The sequence below is a fragment of the Erinaceus europaeus genome, chromosome 4 (genome assembly GCF_950295315.1).
Source record: "Erinaceus europaeus chromosome 4, mEriEur2.1, whole genome shotgun sequence".
Taxonomy (NCBI): Eukaryota; Metazoa; Chordata; class Mammalia; order Eulipotyphla; family Erinaceidae; genus Erinaceus; species Erinaceus europaeus.
In genome coordinates, this window is record NC_080165.1 from 117,772,240 (window position 1) to 117,794,597 (window position 22,358).

Here is a 22,358-nt window from a genome sequence, read left to right on the forward strand (position 1 = left end):
ATTAGATCTTGTTGGTGGCACTTTTTGAGTTAGTTGATTCAGAATTCTTTAAAATTTAAAGTTTATCTTTTAGAGCAATTGTTGTTCTACCCCAAGCCATACAATTTGGCTCATGACTTACAAATTTGGGTAAATTAAATTAACTGTAAAGACTTAAATGATTCACAGAATTCTCTCTTTTCAGTTTAGGTCAAGAAGGATCCACAATGAGCAGAAGCTAGCACAGTGGTTATGCAAAAAGATTTTCATGCCTGAGGCTCAGTAGTCCCAGGCTCAACCCACCCACATCATCATGAAAGAAAATGGGGGGGCGGGGTTGGGAATATGGATTGACCTGCCAACACCCATGTTCAGCGGGGAAGCAATTACAGAAGTCAGACCTTCCACTTTCCGCACCACATCATGACCCTGGGTCCAGACTGCCAGAGGAATAAAGAATAGGAGAGCTTTCAAGGGGGAGTGAGGGTGAATGAGAAAGGGAGTTCTAGTGGTGGGAATTGTGTGAAATTGTACCCCTCTTACCCTATGGTCTTGTCAATATCTCCATTTTATAAATTAAAGAAAAACAATAATTTGACATTTCTAAAAATTTGAAAAAAATAAAAAAGGGCCAAGAAAGTTCAGTCTTTTTTGTTTGTTTGTTTGTTTTATTTACCCAAATATAATCTTACATAAAACAGTCTGGCATAAGTAGACAAATGACATTTCTCTACAAAATTCCCAAAATCAATATCTTTGACAAGAAGTTAAAGAGTTGTGCTGTAGGGCCTGGTGATGGCACACCTGGTTAAGCAAACCCATTATAGTGCTTAAGGACTAGGGTTCAGGCCCCTGGTCCCCATCTGCAGGGGGTAAGCTTCATAAGTTGTGAAGCAGTGTTAACAGGTAATACTATATCTCCTTTCCTCTTGATGTCTATCTCTATCCAAAATAGAACAAATAAATAAAATGTTTGAGTGGGGTAGATATCATAAGGGTTAGGTAAACAGACTCTCATACTTGAGGCTCCCAGATCACAGGTTCAATACCCTGTACCACTATAAGTCAGAGCTGAACAGGGGTCTGGCAAAAATAAAAGAAAAATAGTTATGATGCTATAAAATGATACTACTCTAGTGGTAATGACTGGAAGAAAATGTTTACATCAAGAATGGAAGAAAGGGTCAGGAGGAGAGGTGTACCGGATTAAGCATACATTTCAGTGCACAAGAACCCAGGTTTAACCTGCACAGTAAAAGCCTCACAAGTGATGAAGCAGGGCTGCAGGTGTCTCTCTGCCTCTTTCCCTCCCTATCTCCCTTCCTCTCTCAACTTCTCTTTGTCTCTACCCGATAATAAACAGATAGATAGAAAGATAGATAGATAGATAGATAGATAGATAGATAGATAGATAGATAGATAATGGAGTTGAGAAAAGGAAAGATGGAATGTGAGCTGAATCTGCAGATGCCTTGAAAGAAAGACAAACTTAGAAAGTTCAGTCTCCATTTTCACCGAGTACAACTTGAAAGGGGTGCAGAACAAATTTAAAAAAACAAAAACAAAAAAGAGGTATGAGAACTTTAAAAAAAAAAGAAAAGACAAAAGAAAAACCTCAGGTAGAAATATTAGAAACAATAGTAGTACTTATTCAGAAAGAGTGGAGAGATTTTACATGGAGCTGGAAATAGCTTTTTTTCCCCCCTTTTCAAAGAATATGGAGATGGAGATGCAAAGTAGGTCTGCATGACAAGAATTGTTTAGCAAGAGATAGTGACATTACTGGTAAGTATGCAGGCTGAAAATTGTGCGATAGGCCACATACAGTAGCAGATATAAACACAGGTTGGGTTCAAGTTTGTATATAAAATTAATGGCACTGAGGAAACTATGAATAGTGGAGTAAAGTTATAGATTCTCTCTTTATCTCTGTTTCTTTCATGCTGAGATTTATTTTTCTATTTGAGAAATACAGTTAAAAAAAAAGATTATCATGTGGAGGTGATTACTCCTCTGCAGTTATGAGTTTTTTTTTTTTATCATGTAAGTAATTTCCATGTCTTTTTATATATATATAACAAACTAATGATTTTTTTTTAAAGTGGGATAAAAAACCTTTGTGAATAGCCAGGTCTTTAGAGATTATTTCTATATTTAATATGCCCCCATCTTCCATTTTAGAGAAATTCCCCTGACCTTTCAAATATTAACTCACATGATTAATTTGTACTTTTTGCCCCCAAACTTATTTTTCACTCCTGAGGACATCAGTATATCAAACTTATTGAACCATGAGTTCCATATTTAAAGCTATGTTTGAGGTTTTCCAAATGGAACTTCTTCTTAAATTTATGCCTATTTAAACTGTGTTTGTTGACTTTGGCTTTTTGCCCAAGGATTACAGTCCAATGAAAGAAACATGGACTTCAATCATTCCGATTAAAAATAAGAATTCTAAATAATTGCTCTTCAATTAGTTTTCACTTAGAGAAACTATAAGAATAATTTTTATAAAAAATTACAATAGTCAAAATAGTTTAATTCTTTGACTTTAGTAAACACCAATATAGGAATTCAAATGTGTGGAACAAGTCTGATATGAATATTAAATTTTTTAATTTTGTCTTATTATGTGACCACAAAGTTGTCAGTGACCTTTATCACTGGAATATGCAGTGGTATTCGCTTACTTTTGTGGGCCTGAACTCCCATGTGTCTTCTTTTCTGGAAGTTATTCTAACTGAAATAATATTTTACTTAAACAGAAAGCATTCTCTGCTTAGGGGAGTAGTGTGAACATCTGCCTTCTTTGCAGTTGGGTAGGATGTAGTTAAGTATCTATTTGAAGAGTTTAAATTTGTGTCTTTTAAAGAATTATGTGAAAGCAGCTGCTACTACATATGTTGGCAGTATCTACTGAAGGATTTGTGCCTCAAATTAGATTTTTAGGTTAAGAAAATGAACCCTGAGAGATTAAGTGCACAAGTTTAAAAAAACAAACAATAGACTAATAATAAAGTTACTCTCTTGAGGAATTTTTCTCTGTCTTTAGAAATGGAATTAAATTCAAACTATGGAATTTACAATAATCTTTGCTTGCAGTGAGCTTAATGAAATTTAAAAAAATGGGTGAAAGTGAAGTTAATTTCCAAAATGAGATGCGGAAGATAGTGATTACTCATGTATATGTTCTGAATGACCTTGACCTCTATTGTGTTTTATTTTATTATTTTAGAGCTTGTTTATTTCATTTTAGTAAGTAAAAAGCCTTAGTATTTCACGAGTCACTCAATCTGAATGTCTTTGTGGCATGTATGGGTCCACATGTATCAGAATTAAGTCAATTTATATGTAGAGACTGAGTCATTTCATTGATTGCATTGCTGAGCATCTAATTTTAGTGCTTGAGTCAGTAGCATTATTATTTATTTTTTCAGAGCACTGCTCAGCCCTGGCTTATGTTGCTTCCAGTGATTGAACCTTAGAGCCTCAGACATGGAACTCTTTTTTGCATAATCATTATGCCATCTCTCCTGCCCTTCAATGGTGCTTTAAAAAAAGATTTTAAAACACAACTAAAAAGTTATAATCCAGAAAGAGAAATTCACTACCAATATGCTCTCATTTACAGTTTCTACCGGAGGTACTGCAGGGATTAAAATATATATATTTTAAATAAAATACATATTTTACATACATAAGTAATACATTTTATAAATAAAATATGTTTTATAGGGTTTGGCATATATACAATTTCACTTCTCCTGGGCTGACTTCTAGATAGTGAGGGAGACTACAGTAACAGTGCTCCTGATGCTGCAGCCAACCTAAGGTTCAAACTTGGGGTGGCATTCAGGGTGTGGAATACACCTCACCAAGCGAATTGCCTATCGATCATAAAATAAAAATTTATAAAGCACCATAAATGATTATACATTTCTGATATCTAAGTATTCATATAAAACTTGCCAGAGATATTTGCAAATCCATCGTATATCATTTAATTTTTTTAATATTTGGTTAAAATTTGGGTGGTCAAATTAACATACAGAAGTCAGTGGCAGCACTCCTTTAAGCAAACAGTCAGAAGAAGAAAAAATCCTAAAATTAGTCCCGTTCACTATAGCAGCAAAAACAATAAAATATCTAGGAATAAGCCTAACAAGAGAAGTGAAAGACTTATATACAGAAAATTGTGAGTCATTATTCAAGGAAACAGAGAAAAGATACAAGTAAATGTAAAGATAAACCTTATTTCATGGATTGGAGAAACTAACAACATAAAAATGACTATCCTACCCAGGGCCATATACAAATTTAATGCAATCTCCATCAAGGTCCCACCAAATTTTTTTGGAGAATAGAACAAAACCTACAAACATTTATCTGGAATCAGAAACTACCTAGAATTGCCAACTTGATCTTGAGAAATAAGAAGAGAACTGGAGACATCATGCTCCCAGATCTCAAATTATACTATAGGGCCATTATAATAAAAACTGCCTGGCACTGGAACAAAAATGAACACACTGATCAACGGAATAGAGCCATGAACCCAGAAGTAAGTCCCAACATTACATATATCTAATTTTTGACAAGGGAGGCCAAACTATTAAATGAAGAAAGTCGTTGTCAACAAATAATTTTGGGAAAACTGGGTTGAAGCATGCAGTAGAACAAAACTGAACCACTATACTTCACCACACTTATAGGTAAACTCCAAATGGGTCAAGGACTTGGATTAGGCCAGAAACTATCAAATACACAGAAGAAAACACTGGTTTAAATCTTTTCCATCTACGTTTTACAGGCATCATCAATGACACATGTCATTGACTAATACAAAAATAAACCAATGGGAGTGACTACAGCAAACCGAAAATTTTCTGCACATCAAAAAAAAAACATCACCCAAAGAGACTTCAGTACATGCTATATATCAGACAAAAGGCTAATCACCAAGATATATAAAGAGCTGACCAAACTCAGCAACAAAACAGGCAAAAATGACCTCATCCAAAAGTGGAGATTATGGATAGAATATCCACCAATGAAGAGATCTAAAAGGCCAACAGACACATAAAACCATGTTTGAAGTCACTGATTGTCAGAGAAATGCAAATAAAGACAACAATAAGATACTACTTCACTCCTGTGAGGATGTCATAAATCAGAAAGGATAACAAATGTTGAAGGAGTTACAGGAAGCCTCCTACACTGCTGGTGGGAATGTAAATTGTTGAACCCTTGTGAAGAACAGTCTGTAGACTCTCAGAAAGCTAGATATAGACCTACTCTATGACCTGGCAATTCCTCTCCTGCAGATACATCCTAAGGAATCAAATATACCCATCAAAAAAGATCTGTATATACCTATGTTCATAGCAGCACTTTTTTTTTTTTTTTGCCTCCAGGGTTACTGCTGGGGCTCTACATGCACTAAACCTCCACTGCTCTTGGAGTCCATTTTTTCCCATTTTATTACCCTTGTTATTATTGTTGGATAGGACACAGAAAAACTGAGAGAGGAGGGAGAAACAGAAGGGGAAACAAAGATAGAGACCTGAAGACCTGCTTCACTGCTTATGAAGTGACCCTCCTGAAGGTGGGAGCCAGGGACTTGAACTGGGATCCTTACACCAGTCCTTGTGCTTTGTGCCATGTGACTTTACCTGCTGCACTACTGTCTAGCTCCCTTGCAGCACAATTTTTAATAGCTAAAACTCAGAAGCAACCTAGGTGTCCAACAATATTTGAGAAAGTTATGGTATATGTATATATATGCAATGGAATTCTGCTTAGCTAATAAGAATGATGAAGTCACCTGCTTTACCTCATCTTGAAGCAGCTTGAGGAATCATGTTAAGTGAGATAAACCAGAAAGAGAAGGACTAATATGGGATGATCTCACTCGGACAAAAGTTGAGAAATAAGAAACAGAGTAGAACTTGGACTAGGTTTGGTGTATTGAACCAAAGTAAAGGACTCAGGGGAATAGGAAGGAGTCTTTCAGATCCTGGTGCATGATGGTGGAGGAGGACCTAGACTGGTGGTGAGACTTTCTTGCAGAAAATTGAGAAATTTTACACATGTACCAACAACTGTATTTATTGTAAGACATTAATCCTCCAATAAAATAAAATTTAAAAAATCTGTGTAGAAAATTCATTCCATCTTACTGGTAATATAGCACTGAATAAGCTAGAGGGTCATTTCTATTTCATCCATTCATTTTTATTTATTTTTATTTTATTTTTTAAATTATCTTTATTTATTTATTGGATAGAGACAGCCATAAGTCAAGAGGGAAGGGGATGACAGAGAGGGAGAGAGAAAGAGAGACATCTGCAACACTGCTTCACCACTTGCAAAGCTTTCCCCTTACAGGTGGGGACCAGGGGCTCGAACCTGGGTCCTTGCCTATTGTAACATGTGTACTCAGCCAGGTGTGCCACCAGCTGGTCCCCTCCAATTCATTTTTAAATTTAAAATGTCTACATATAAATAAAAATGATTTTTAGATACTACTTTTTTATGACTAACCTGGCTTTTATTTCATGGACATTTATGTTAATTTCAGTATGGGGTGGGGGTATAAGTAAATGCTCTGCATCCTGAAAGAATTCAAAGGTTTAAATACCAGTTCCACCACATAGTTGACAAATAACTTGGACATGAAATTTATGCTAGTTGACCATATAACCACTCCACTAAAAAAAAAAAAATCCAATAAACGTATTTACTTCACAAAGTGATTAAATGGAATATGAAATGTTCAGTGTAAAAATGTTGAGCAAAAAGTAATGATTCAGTAATAATAATTTATTTCTTAATTCATTTTATGATCATAAATACTTTATTCTATTATGCGGCCCTGAAATTAAAATCACATTTCATCATGTCATTTGATAAAGAAAAATCTCCGTTTCAACATAGTTGTATTTTATAGATAAGTAGAACTGTCTTTTCTGTCAGCTATCCAGTTATCTCAATTAATCAATTAGTGAATTTAGTAGACTACAGCTCAGCTCTGATTGATGGTGGTACGACAGAGTTGAATCTGGAACTCCTGGTGCCTCATACATGAAAGTCTGTTGCATTAATGTTGGTATTGACCCCACAGCCCATTTATTTCTAACTTTATATCCTACAGCTCAGTTCAGTATAACTCAGATTAATTACCTCATTTCAGTATTTACTGGAGGGGCACATTCTTTCATTTTGTTGGTTTTTTCGCTTTCTTTTCATATGAGGTTGACAGTAAAGTGTTAACTTAAAAAAAAAGATATAAAATTTTTCTATAGGATGAAGATATAGCTCACCAAGTAAAGCGTCTGAATTGTGTATTGTGATATATACCTTGTCTCTGTATCTGAGTAAAAAAAAAAAAGTGTGCCTGGAAGCAGTTAAATGACACATGTACAAAGCCTCACTTTCACAAAGTATTTAAAATAATCAGATAGGCAATATGGATAGCTGTTTTACCTCAAAAGAAGGGAAATCAAGAATGATAATGTTATTTAAAATTTTATTTCAGATTATCTACAAAATTAATAGCCTATGCTACTAGCATGAGTGGTATCTGTGACTACTATCTAATGATTTACCTAATGTCATGGTTAGTAACTTGGAATAAATAATTTTTATTTCAAAGGTGCCAAACAGACTGTAATCATTTGATATCCAGAGCCAGAAAGAGTCTACAAGGTGTATATAGTAGAAAATAGCAAATACAAAGAGACATTTCTGTCCTGGATTTGTGTCACTACATAAACAGAAGTATCCATTAAAAAATTAGCTTTAACTATCCATTGTCTTCTTGAACCCTAAGACAACAGGAACCTCACATTTCCACTATAGAGCCTATATTTCCCCCAGTCCTGGAACCTTAGAGTGGAGCCCACTTTTCTGCATGCTGCTCTCAATCAAATCAAATAATATTGCATCCGCGGATGGCAACCTAATCAACCCAACATGCCCAACATGGCCACCTCAGCATGCTTCACTTCAGACTGTGACCAGAGACTTCAGGTGTGGAATGACAACCCTTCAGCTTCATCACTCGGGTGAGACCTTTCCTTTCATAGTATTCTCTAATTCCATTCCAGGTGTTCCACTCCCAAAAAAGTCCCCAAACCTATAGTCCAGGTCCCCTGAGATAGAGCATAGGTTCACATGTGCCCATAAACTAGGGAAAAATATATACATGAAAGCAGAAGTACACAAGAGCATGAAGGAATACCCCCAACACTTCATCTGCACTATTCCAGTCTTTAGGTCCATGATTGTTCAACAATTTGTTTGGCTTTGTATGTTAACTCTCTTTTCAGCCACTAGGTTCTAGATGCCAGCAACATGCTGACCAGACTTCCCTAGACAGAAGACCTGACCCCATCAATGTGTACTGGAGCTCCACTTCCTCAGAGCCCCAGCCTACTAGGTAGGGAGAGAGGCAGACTGGGAGTATGGATCGACCAATCAACGCCCATGTTCAGCGGGGAAGCAATTACAGAAGCCAGACTTCCACCCTCTGCAACCCACAACGACCCTGGATCCATACTTCCAGAGAGATAGAGAATGGGAAGGCTATCAGGGGAGAATATGGGATATGGAGATCGGGTTATGGGAATTGTGCGGAATTGTACCCCTCTTATTTTATGGTTTTGTTAATATCTCCTTTCTTAAATAAAAAATAAAAAAAGAAAAGAAATTAGCTTTTATGTTTGTAGAAACAATTTTCCTTTTGATGGGAATTTTATGGTGAAGCTGAATTTCTATTTTTCAGGTTTCTTGAGGTCATCTACAGATATAGAAATCTTTGGTGTTTTACTGTTGGATATAATTATTCTTGTCTTTTAAAATTCTTACCTCTAAGTCATTAAAAAATAAATGTGTATCTGCAAGATTAAAAATCATTTCCTCCATTCGGAGTCCAAGGGTAACAGCCATGGGGGGATCCTGAAAAGAAAATACAAACAATAATGAAGTAAAATTTTAGTAGCCACCGTTATAATTAAGACTATTTTTAAAGACATAGGAATATCCTGAAAAGATGCCTTTGTAAAGGGTGGTATAGAACAAACTAAAATGGATAGATACATCTTCAACTTACAGGGTTAGGCATGCCCATAAAAAAGTAAGCCAATATACATTATCAAAGCAAGCAAGAAGTTCATCGAAGGGGAAAGAAGAATATAAACCACTTGACATGATCCAGTTTCTCTTTTTGAGAAATGTATTTGTATAAGGCTTTGGTGACGGGAGATGAGTTGTTTTAAAAGAATTAAATAAAGAAAGGGAAAATACATGGTGAAATTTAGACTAGTCATAACCTATTGCAAGAGATCCAAAGACACTAAAAAGTGAAAGGACACTGAAAGAGGGTGGGAGATCCAGTGCAGTATGTTGGAGGAAGACAGCAGTTGATGGAAGGAGTGGAAAGAAACTGTCCACATGGGTGGTGAAATAGTTTACTTGGGCAGTGTGATGCTTTGCCATCACACTGTGTGTGACTCATATTTGAGTCTGGTCCTCACCAGAACTGATGGAAGTTTCAGTCTAGTGGGTCACTTTCCCATTCTCTAGCTAAAATAAAAATAAAAAGACAGAAAAAAAAAAAAGAAATGTATACATGTGACAACTATCTTATGAGTTATTATTTTTCTAGTAAAATTTTTTTAAAAATAAAATTTGTAAAGGAAACCATGTTCTTTTAAAAATACCTTATTTTTCATTTATTTATTTATTATAAGGAGAGAGGTAAATTGAGAAGGGAAGGGGAGACAAGAGAGGGTGAGGCAGAGAGGGTGAGGCAGAGAGGGAGAGACCTGCAGATCTGTTTCACTGCTTGTAAAGTTTTTTTTTTTAATTTTAGTATTTTTAAATTTATTATTGGATAGAGACAGACAGAAATTGAGACGAGAGGGAGAGACAGAAAGGGAGAGACACAGAGACACAGAGCAACACCTGCAGTCCTATTTCACCACTGGTGAAGCTTCCCCTTGTAGGTGGGGACTAGGGGCCTGAACTTGAGTCCTGGTGCACTGTCATGTGTGTGCTTAACTAGGTGGGCCACCACCTGGCCCATGCCTGTAAAGCTTTTCCCTGAAGGTGGGGCCCAGGAGCTCAAACCTGAGTCCTTGCACATGGTAAGGCTTGGCCAGCTCCAGAATTCAGATATAGAAAGTGGCAGAGGAGGAGCCAGGTGGTGGCACACTTGATTGAACACATGTGTTACAATGCACAGGGGCCCAAGGATGAGCCCCCAGTTCCCATCAGCAGAGGGAAAGCTGTTGTACCTGTCTATTAGTCTAGCAGATGGAGACTTGTCTCAAGTGGCCTCTCCCAGGGCTCTGTTCTGGCTCCTACGCTATTTAATATTTACATCAATGACCTTCCAGAAACTTCTTCAAGGAAGTTCATCTACGCCGATGACATCTGCTGTGCAACTCAGGCATCCAAGTTTGACATCCTCGAGGAATCACTCACGAAAGACATGTCTCTGATATCTGATTACTATAAAAAATGGCGACTAATCCCTAGCACTGCAAAAACGGTATCATCTGTTTTCCATCTACACCATGCCTCGGCCTCGCGTGAGCTTAATGTGCAGCTTGGCGATACGAGAATCCGGCATGAAGCCCAGCCAGTCTATCTTGGCGTTACTCTCGATCGCACTCTGTCATTTCACGAACATCTCATAAAAACTGCAGCAAAGGTGGGCGCGAGGAATAACATCATTGCAAGACTGGCCAGCTCCTCATGGGGCGCGAGCGCTTCCACACTACGATCATCATCTCTGGCATTATGCTATTCCACTGCAGAATACTGTGCCCCAGTATGGTTCCGTAGCCCCCATGTCCACTTGGTCAATTCCAAATTATATTCCTCCATGAGGATAATTTCTGGAACCATCCGTTCCACCCCGGTTCCATGGCTGCCAGTTCTTAGCAACATCGCCCCGCCAGATATTCGTCGGGATGCGGCATCATCTAAGTTCATTTCCCACGTCTACGCTCGACCAGACCTGCCAATATACGCGGATATCTTCGCCCACCCTGTCCAACGCTTGACGTCTCGTCACCCAATCTGGTCCCCTACGCCTACACTGAACTTCTCTGTTCCAGACTCTTGGAAACAGAGTTGGCAGTCACTGAGGTAAAGAACAAACACCTCATCACAGACCCCTGCAAGCGTCAACCCGGCTTTGACCTAGCACGTTATGATTGGGCCCTCCTCAATCGCTATCGAACAGGCCATGGCCGGTGTGCCGCTACGTTCCATCGCTGGGGGGCCAGAGATGACCCGAATTGCCCCTACGGCTACAAACAGACTATGACCCACATAGTCAACGACTGCCACCTCTCCAGATTCAAAGGAGGTCTCGAAACTTTACATCAGGCTCAACCTGATGCTGTTGACTGGCTACGGAAGAAGGGCAAACGCTAGAAGAAGAAATTACCTACTTCCCTCTTAATTTATGGCTGTCTCTATCCAATAAATAAAATGATAAAAATTAAGAAAAGAAAATGACAGAGGGAAGCTGGTATAAATGGATGTTTATAAGATTTGAGAAAGACACCCCTTGCAACTGATCCCATTTGCAAGTAGAACTCCTTGATTATGCTAAACCTATATTGCAGCAAGCAATTTTCTTTCTATACTTTGAGGGGCCAACTTAAAGTATAAAGATATTTGAAGAGAGTGCTTACTCCATATTCTATAGAATATAGCCAAAAGAATAAAAATTTATTGTTTAAAAATTAGGGAGATCACTGATATGTATTGAATGAAGTTACAGCTTGTCACAGAAGGAAAGGAAGTGGAAGATAATAATGCTAGATGTAAACTTAATTTTTTAAATTGTTTACATCTCTATTGTAGAGATTTCCATGCCTAAGGCTTGGAGTTCCCACGTTCAGTCTCTAGTACCATTATAAGCCAGAACTGAGTAACCCCCTGGTCAGGGGGGAAATAAGGAAGACTTTTTTTTTTAATTTTCCTTTATTTTGTCCATATTGTTGTTGTTCAAAGAGAAATCTCTGAAGTTTGAATAATTTTTAAAAATATATTTACGTTTGTTTTTTCTTCTGTTAAAAGCTTCCATTTTTTTAATTTTTTTTTTTTTTTAGGGTTGGTGGAGTATTAGGCTGAGGCCATACAAAACTTGTAAAGATTCTGTCTAGTCATGGGACCATGAACAAAAAGTCTATAGTAATATCAGGGAAAAAATCAGATGTAATTATAGCATGAAAACATATAATTCCATTAGTGATGCTCATTGCTTTTGAGGAATGTTCACTGGTGCAAGACAATAAAACTGAATGACACACTACTCTGTTATGTTTCTGATGATTACTGCCCTAAAGATATCCATCTCAGATGAAAGTTCAAAAACATCTTATTTAAAATATTTTCTATTTTGAGGCTAGCTTGATTCAATTTTTATGCATTGGTATTCCATCTTTTCTAAGTTTTAAAGAAAACTATTGCTTTTCTTCTGTTCTTGCCTAGCATACTTTACATTGACAGATCAGTTGTGTGTGTGTGGGGGGGAGGGGTTATTGGGAAAAACATGTTCTGTTCCTCTTTCATTAATTCTATGCTTCTGAAGTGCATAGATATCTATGATACCCAGTGATAACAAACTCCATGAAAAATGCATTTAGTACATCTGATAAGCATGTAAAGAAATATAGCCTTTTAAAAAACCAACAAGAATTCTCTAATAAGTAAGGACAGCATATGTTATGATGAAAACTGTATTGAAACACTCCATTGGAATGCAAACCCATCATACTGGCAGGACTGCTCATTTGTTTCTCAAGCTATGGTAATTCCACATCACACACTCTACTAAAGCCAGGACTTACTAAACATTTTTGCAAAATATCATTTGTTAGCTGGGAAGGTTTCAGGTTTGCGGTTTTTGCAGAGTACAAACTAGCTGTATTTTACTAAGATTTCCAAAAATCAAGGCCTGTTGAAAAGGAGGTGTTCGTCAGTCATCCCAAAGACTTGGCACAAATGGTACAGGGATAGTCTTGCCACAGACCAAGGAAAACCATATTTGTAAGATGTGGTGATCTTGTCTCTAAGCACATGCCTAGTGAGGGATGGCATTTAAATGTGTAGTTTTACTTTTTTTTTTTTTTTTTCCAGTTTACTAAGTCACTAGGACAGCAAATTCTAAGTAGGCAGGTTACAGTGCTACATTCTCCCCCACTCCCCGTTAAAGGGCCCACAGATGTAAGACTACATGAAAGATGACTAGAAATTTTCTTTGTAGCTATAGCAAGGTCTCTGTAATACCAGGCACCCTCTCTTGCCTGACTACTGCAAAAGAATGCCAGAACCTTCACTCCCATGGTTTTATCAGGCATTCGAGAGTTAAACATACTTTTGGACTGGACCCAAGTTTTCTATGCTCATTTTCATGAGATGTTTGTAGAATTATGGGCACCTTATGGATCAAAAATTACTGCCTTTTTCAACTTAACTGTACTGAGTGTTGAGTTTAGGGTCTGAAATGAAGTGATAGTGAAAACTTAGAGGTAAAAAGAGGAATAATAAGGGCCTGTTTTATAGAAGCTTTGATACTTGTTATATAAGTATAACAGTTCTAATAGCTTCAAAGCATCTACAACTGAGTTTAATATGGGGTAAACTGAACTATTGCCAATTTACTCTGTGTACTGCTCTATTAAATCACTAAAACTGTTCTCAAGACAGTTCATTTACAGAGACAAGGAGACAGGGACAGAGCAAGAAATGGAAGAGGAGGAAAATAAGTAAACCTTGACCCATATATGTGGGATTCTAAGCTGGATGTTACCAGTATATATTTAAGTCACAGTAAAGAACAGCACTCCTCTATATTAAAATACTAAAGCTTCTAAGTTATGTTAGATTAGAGCATAAATTGGAGCCAGACTGTCTGTCTATGGGCCTCTGCCCTACACTGGGCCATCAGCTGGAATTCCTCCTCCAGGGACCAAATATAAAAATATCTCATGAGAGGCAGCAATTATTTTTTTTAAAGAAATGGAGTTAAAAAAAAAGAGAGAGAACTCAAATACATGGAACAGTTATTCCGCTGAGATCTGATGTACATTTATAAATTTGTACACACAGGGATAGAAGTTATGCAAATTCATTACAGAGAAGGAAGGAAAAATTAATCCCATAATCCAGGATGGGAAACTTATTATTTTTTAGAATATATGAACTGTTTTAATCAGTGACAAGAAATGAAATGAAATTCAGTAAAGAATCAGAAGAGACATGTAACAATTGAGATATTTGTCAATGATGGATAGTCAGTGACTTTATAAGCTTTCAAGGGAAACTAGAGAATGATTTCAGGAACACTTATTCATCTGGCACATAGTTATTATTTACTAAGTGTTGGACACTTTCAAATTTTAGTCATAGAACAGAGAACCAATTAGCCAATGTCATTGGCTTTATTGGTTTATATCATTGCCATGCAAGATGTACAATAAATAAATAAATAAACTTTATAAAGCCAACTTAGTAAGTATGTGGTATTTCAGGTGGTAAAAAATCAGATAGAGATACAGGACTCCATTGATGTGGGTAGTGGTGACTAATTTTATTTTAATTTTATTTATTTATTTTCTCTTTTGTTGCCCTTGTTGTCTTTTTATTGTTGTTTTAGTTATTATTGTTGTTGCTGGATAGGACAGAGACAACAGAGGGAGGGAAAGACAGAGAGGGAGAGAGAAAGACAGACACCTGTATACCTGCTTTAAAACAATGCAGAGAGGGCGTTTCTCAGGAAGTGACAGTTGTGATTAAGACATCTGGAAAAGTGAGCAGATTAGGCAGACACAGACATACTGGTAGAAATACACGCAAAGATGGGAATGTTGGTGTGTAGCAGTGACTAAGTTAGGGGACAATATAAGGCAGTAGCCCAGAACAGAGAAGTAAAGTCTTTTTTTTTTAATTGATTTTTTGGGGGGAAACTAATAGTTTACAGTTAATATAGTTGTTGGTACATGTGTAAAATTTCTCAGTTTTCTGCAAAACATTAAGAGAAAGAGTTTGATCAACTGAGTCAAATGTAGAAGAGAGGCCCACCTTGAATGTTCACTCAATATGGCAAGAAGTCCATCCCTGAGAGTTAAGTACAGCTGTTTAATTAGAAAGTTAGAGGAAGAGAGCAACAATAAAAAGTAGGCTCAAGATGTTACTTTTGGTGAGACTGTTATTGCATATAACTCTGTCACTGGGAGTAATATTAAAGCCTGGGGAATAAAGAACTCAGAAGCGAAAATAGGTCCTTTTGGGAAGAGATGCCTTGGGTGAGAGTATGGTGCTAGGGCATGGATTGTGCTGAAAGGTTAGTGGCACAAAGATGAAATGATTCTTTTCTTTTGCTTCGCTGCTCGACCTCTTTCTTCTTTCTCTTTTTCTCTCCCTTACTTTCTCCATCTCTTTCTTGGGGGAGATTTTTACAGACTGGAGAGGTGGTCTGCAAGCCTGAGTATGACATAATTTGTTAGAAGGGGTATTTAATCCTAGAGTGTTGGAACCACTTGAGATATTTGCTCACATTCAGTTGGTTAGTAAGTATGAATAGAGACTGGACAGGTTTTTTGTGAGTTTACAATAATGGAGAACGAACACACACACACACACACACACACACGATGGTGAGGATTGCACCAAAGCAGGGTATGATAATATTCAGGGATGGGGTTATAATTTCTAGGGCACATGTTCTAAAACGTGACCCCAGATGAGAAACACTGGCTAGCTAATTAAAACCCTTGTAGCAAGCCATACCCAATAGCAACCTAATCAAGTTTTCTGCACTGAGAGATTATTGGGCAAATATCAGTCATTTCAAAGTTCTTTACTAAATCCAATACACAAAAAAAAAAGAGAGAGAGAGAGAATCAGCAGGTGAAGATTTTGATACTCAAAGTGTACTTCACATACAGCAACATGGGCATCACCTATGATCTTCATAGAAAAGGAGAATGAACATATATGTACACTAAAGGTTCACATGTTCACTTTCAATGACGCATGCTAGAAATTAATGTTATGATCCAATGCAGTGATAATGCAGTGAAAAATCCAAATAAATAAATAAAATTAATTTTAAAAAGAACTGAAGACCCCGCCTCAGATCTACTAAAACAGAATCCACAGTCTAACATACTGAGTAGGCAGGTGACTCATATGCACTTACTAGTTAAGAAGTACTTATATAAGAGCCTCAGGAAAGAGGATGGGACAGTTAAGGTGGTACCAAAGGTAGTTACCCCAGAAATTGAACCTCTGGGTCCTTTCAAAATGTTAAGAACTGAGTCAGTGATGACTAAGAATAAAAATGGCTCAGCATAACTTCTTGGGTATGGAATATCTCTATAAATAGCTTAAAGTTATGAGTAAGAACATATTTCTTCACTTTCACAGGTGAATTTAACTTCAGGGACTAAATATACCATGGTGCTTTCTTGATTGGGTTGTCAAGTACTTGCTAGTGAGCTGGTAAAGGTGGAAAATGCTGTCTTTTTTTTTTTTTAAGATTAAAAGTATTCCTTCAGATACCAGATGCCAAATGTTTGATATGAGTAATGAATTTGCAATTAACAATAGCCAATATTAAGTAAGTCATGAAAGGGTACTTTCTTATTATAAGCAACTTCTGTTTAAATCAAAAGAGAATTTAATGAGTAAAGCCATCCCAAATGTGTTAAACATTGTCAGAATATTGTTCCCAGGAAACTACAGTAGTACAGAGTAATGGAATTGAAAGGAAAAAAGTCAAGTAGGTGATTCTGGTCATGGAGATGGAGGATAACAGGGATGAGTGAGAAAGCATACAAAAGAGATAGAAAGATGATATGGAAGAGGTGATTAATAAATACACACAGTCAGGACTCAAGGAGGCTCACAGAGACTAAATAAATGCTCAAGATCATTTGCATAATAAGAGATTGGGCTCAGTTTGAACTTATATTTGTTTAACTGTCAAAGTCAGAGTAATACATCTTGACAACAGGCAACCTGCATGGTGTCAATGTTATCAATGTGGCCTGCAATCTGTGTTTCCAACAACTGATTAATTCCAATCATTTCATTAAATAATGTTGAATTTAATTAGCCAGTAGGAACACGAGGCAGTACCTATTTATTTCCATGACTGGCCTAAAACTTAACATCTAGATGGTGCTGTTTCAGGTTTTTTTTCTATAAACATGACTGAATTGTCTAACAAAGAATAAACCGTTAATTTATCCTCATATTATCATGTCATTTCTCCAGTGTTGCTCTTACATATAAGGTGCTATATATAATGAACAAGTAGTTTTTGGAGATTGTGCATGAATTTCACATTATAAGGAAACTACTTTTCCTTCACTCCTTTCCTTGACTTGGGCTATTTCCTTTGCATTGTACTGTCAAATAAGTTCAGAGAATGATGGCTTCATAGCACATGGCTCCAGAGTAAAACAAATCCCTAAGGCACAGTTTATTCAGAATTTTTCACCTCTCCCTGCCAAAGGAATTACAGTGACTTATCAGATAATACAAGATATCCAATTAATCAGGAGGTAGGAAAAATCTCCAGAACTCTAGCAGATGACAAATAATTACATTTGGCCTATATCCTGCCAAATTTATACACTCATAGTTTAAGAGTTTTGCAGTGCTGAAAACTGTACGTGCCAACTGGCACTCAGCTGCAAAACCCATCATCAGTTTTATAGGCAACAGAACACAAATACCGACATCCCTCATTTGCTATCATGGTAAATATCCAGGAATAGTTCTGCTTCATATGCTGTGTTGACAACTGGACACAGTCAAAAAGTGATAATGTATTAGAAAGATCACTGTGAAATTCAAAGTAGTATTTGTAAAAATATAGGTACTTTTAGTAAATCCATAAAGTTTAGTTACTAGGGAAATTCATACTTAAATTACTATATACCATGAATTCTACCTTTATAGACTGAAAGTGAAAACCTAAAGTCAAATGGGGTACAGGTTAAGAGCATGAGGAATAGATGTGGGTTCTGACTGACCATGTTGTTTATGAACAATGGGACACAATAACAGTTATATAGGAGTATGTGAAAGTTAGGGAGATAATATATTTAACAGGATACTCAGCAGTGCTGGGACTAACCCAAGAAGAGTTCAAGAGACAGAGGACTGAATAAAGAAATTAGGACACATATACAAACTGTAACACTGTTGTGTAATCAAAGGAGATAAAATCATATCATTTGGAACAAAATGGATGGAACTGATGTGATTATACTAAGTGAATTGTGTAAAGAAATGAAGGACAACTGGGGCCAGCTGGTGGTGCACTTGGTTAAGAGCACACACTGCAGTGCACAAGGACCCAGGTTCAAGCCCCTGGTTCTCACCTGCAAAGGTAAAGCTTCATGAGTGGTCAAGCAGAGTTGTAGGTGTCTTTCTCTCTCCCTTTCTAACTAACTTTCCCTTTTCCTCTCAATTTCTCTCTGCCTCTATCCAATAATAAAAATAAAATAAACTTAAAAAGAAATGAAGGACAACTATTAGTTTGCTATCACTCGTATGTGGAACATAGATAACTATGACAAATGAACTTGAAAAAAAAAAAAAAAGAACCAATCTGTCTCTTTGACTTGTAAGAATTACAGTAGTTATAGGGGTGGAGGAAACACAAAACTGTGGTGGAGGTTGTGATAACACTCTTGAAACTATACTTTCAATTAAAAATACTTTTAAATCACTAATAAAAAGAGGAAAAAGAATATATTCACATATAAAAAATGGTACTTATTATTACCATTTTTCCTCCCACTGGGATGGGGCAGATAGAAGAGAGTATTAGGAAATGAAAAGAGGTGCAGTCATTTTTAGATATGATTTTTACATTTCTGTTATTTATATTTCCAGTTTCTATAAATATATTTCAAGCAATGCCATTCTGTGCATAGTCAGAGTATACACTGTCATGCATGTCTGAAAACCCCTGCCTATAGTCACTTCTCACCTGGAAGTATATATCTTTATGTAAGTTTATTTGGTCTAGGAGGTGGATGACAGTTTTTAAAACTGAATGCTATTTTGCATTATGTCCTATAATCTATGCAGTCACTTCTGAAAGGAACTGGAGTATAGTTATTTTCACAGGCAGAAACAACATTAGAGGGTAAATTATTTGTACTAAGACACACCCAGGCACATGACTTCCTTTTAACTAGTTTTTGTTTGTTTGTTTGTTTAGTTTCATTTTTTGCCTCCACGGTTATTGCTAGGGCTTAATGCCTACCCTACAAATCCACTGCTCCTGGTGGCCATTTTTTTTCTATTTTATTGGATAGGATAAGGAAAAATTGAGAGAAGAGGCAGAGATATAGAGGAAGAGAGAAAGACACCTGCTTTATTGCTTGTGAAGCATCTTCTTGCAGGTGAAGAGACAGGGGCTCAAACCTGGATCCTTGCACAGGTCCTTGTGCTTAGTACTATATGTGTTTAACAGGGTGTGCCACTGCCTGGTCCCCTTCACTAGTGGTTTTTAACCAGGTTTACTACCTTACAGACTTTCCTTTTCCACATGTAGCCCAACTTTAATTATCTAATGGTGGATAAAGAGAAAGAGAGAGCATGGATGAGACCACAATCCTACTCCACTATCCTGGAGCTGCAGTTGCATTGAAAACAGACCCTGAGACAAGGTAAAGTAGTTTGGAGTCTACCAGTTGGGCCACTTCTTGGGCACCCAGATTATGTTCTAAGCAATTCTTAGGAATCAGAAATCTTGGGTATGATGGAAAATAATAGGAAAGGGGCTGGCAACATAAGGGAAATGGCACATCTCAGGCCCTCAACTTCTACATTTCATCAAGAAGATTTTGTTCTTATGTTTTATATAAATATCCGTAGTGAAACATAGTATGTGCACAAAAGATTTTTGGCTTTAAAAGAAAAACTATGCTATGCAAAAAAAAAAAAAAAAAAAAAACATCAAGCTCTAAAACTGCACATTATAGGCACACAATTGAGCAATATAAGGAAAAGGATGGAAGATGAACAATTTCTAAGTTTAACTAGTATTAAAAATCTTCTCTTTCTTATAGAAATACTGGCTCTAATAGTTCTTGCATTTAGCAGTGCAAAAATCTCTCTGAGCTGTCTATTAATCACCAGAGTGACCTCATTTCAGATATCCCCAAAAGTCATTCATGAAGACACTAGGAAACTGAGAAATCAAATAGGACTACAAAGCATTCATGACTATAAACCATCTCAACTAACGTGACAATATTAGTGATAGTATACACTGAATAGCTATAAAATGTAAGTATCTCCTAAATTCAATTAGGCATGGGCCTTTGCACTGAAGACTAAAATTAACATGCCCGAGAGTTAAGTTTTCCCACAAAGAAAATAATTTTGTGACACCCCTTTATTAGTGATTCCACAAATGAGATGGACAAACACAGCGACTTAAAAGTTAAAACATGGAGGGGGTTGGGCGGTGGCGCAGTAGGTTAAGCGCATGTGGCGCTAAGCGCAAGGACTGGCGTAAGGATCCTGGTTCGAGCTCCCGGCTCCCCACCTGCAGGGGAGTGGCTTCACAAATGGTGAAGCATGTCTGCAGGTGTCTTTCTCTCCCCCTCTCTGTCTTCCCCTCCTCTCTCCATTTCTCTCTGTTCTGTCCAACAACGAACAACATCAACAATGGCAATAATAATAACCACAGCTAGGCTACAACAACAAGGGCAACAAAAGGGGGGAAAAATGGTCTCCAGGAGCGGTGGATTCATGGTGCAGGCACCGAGCCCAGCAATAACCCTGGAGGGGGGGAAAAAAGTTAAAACATGGAAAAAACTGACAATTCTCTGAGTGTCTCAGTTGCTTTAACTCTAATCTCTGCCTACAAGCTTAAATAAAGACTGAATTCTTGAACTAGCTATAAATAAGTATTGCTTAGCCCCTATATTAAAGAATCATTTTTCTGCACATGTGTAAAAGGTAGAAGAAAAGAGCACTCATGATTATCAATCCAGCTTAGAGGCTTAAGACATTTTATTCTCATAGTCAGTCACAAGATTATGGGACTATAAAGCTTGCCATTCTTCTTCATTCCCATGAAGCTACAGATGCCCCCCAAAAGGTTAGTAAGACAGCTTTCTATGCAGAAGGTTCCAAGGAAACTAGGGACAGCAAAGTAGGTGAATGATTAGCAAGCTGACTCATGACATGAATGAATTATAAGAATGTAAAACCAGTCAATAATCTATAACCTTAGTTGCTTACACTGATGCTTCTTTTTTTTATATTTATTTATATATTCCCTTTTGTTGCCCTTGTTTTATTGTTGTAGTTACTGATGTCATGGTTGGTGGATAGGACAGAGAGAAATGGAGAGAGAAGGGGGAGACAGAGAGGAGGAGAGAAGGACAGACACCTGTAGACCTGCTTCACTACCTGTGAAGCGACTCCCCTGTAGGTGGGGAGCCGGGAGTTTGAACGGGATCCCTTGTGCTTTGCGCCACCTGCGCTTAACCTGCTGAGCTACAGCCTGACTCCCTACATTGATGTTTCTAACTAATCAGATTCAGACAATGGTGTCACAGAAACTCCATATACTGTTCTGCACAAGAATGAGAATCTATGAAACTGGCCCGAAACACTCCACCCATCAAGATAGCTAGGCAGTAATTTAAGATGTAAGATACTGGGCAACAACTAAAACACCTGCTGATTCCCCTGGATCAATTGTCATCTCATTTCTCTGTTATCCCAAGAGAGTTTTTCTTCTCCTTCTCCTTCTCCTTCTCCTTCTCCTTCTCCTTCTCCTTCTCCTTCTCCTTCTCCTTCTCCTTCTCCTTCTCCTTCTCCTTCTCCTTCTCCTTCTTCTTCTTCTTCTTCTTCTGCCTGTTGCTTGAGAAACAGTTCTAGTCTCTCACACATGCTGAATCCCCTCATTCCTGAATGAAAGTCTTTCTCAAATAAAAACCTTGACTCATTTTCAAGTTAAAGATTCTCTGGTAAAAAAGGTTTTGGACCTGGCTCTGGGTCAATGATCCGGCTTTACCTAAAAATGCATTTGAAATGCAAAGTCTTTAACCCAGCCCGAGACTATAAGATAGGAAACTGGGGTAAGGCACAGTCAGCTGTAGTGACTAAGAAATCTTCAGGTTACTGATACTTACAATAAAGTCCTAGAAGCAAGGGGTTGGGCAGTGATGCATCAATTTAAGCGCATAGACTGGCATAAGGATCCCGGTTTGAGTCCCTGGGTCCCCACCTGCAAGGGAGTTGCTTCAAAGGCAGTGAAGCACGTCTGCAGCTGTCTATCTTTCTCTCCCCCTCTGCCTTCCCCTCCTTTA

The 22,358-nt window shown here is 37.4% G+C and overlaps 1 protein-coding gene across 21 annotated transcripts in view; it reads right to left on the reverse strand.

Annotated features, from left to right (window-relative positions):
- The window catches only part of EYA4 (EYA transcriptional coactivator and phosphatase 4), a 318,081-nt gene that overhangs the window by 14,052 nt on the left and 281,671 nt on the right, over positions 1-22,358 (reverse strand). For all 21 annotated transcript variants that reach the window (XM_060190413.1, XM_060190433.1, XM_060190411.1 and 18 more), the window contains one exon: positions 8,848-8,937. In XM_060190413.1, the coding sequence (XP_060046396.1) occupies positions 8,848-8,937 (90 nt within the window). The remainder of the gene's footprint in view (positions 1-8,847; positions 8,938-22,358) is intronic.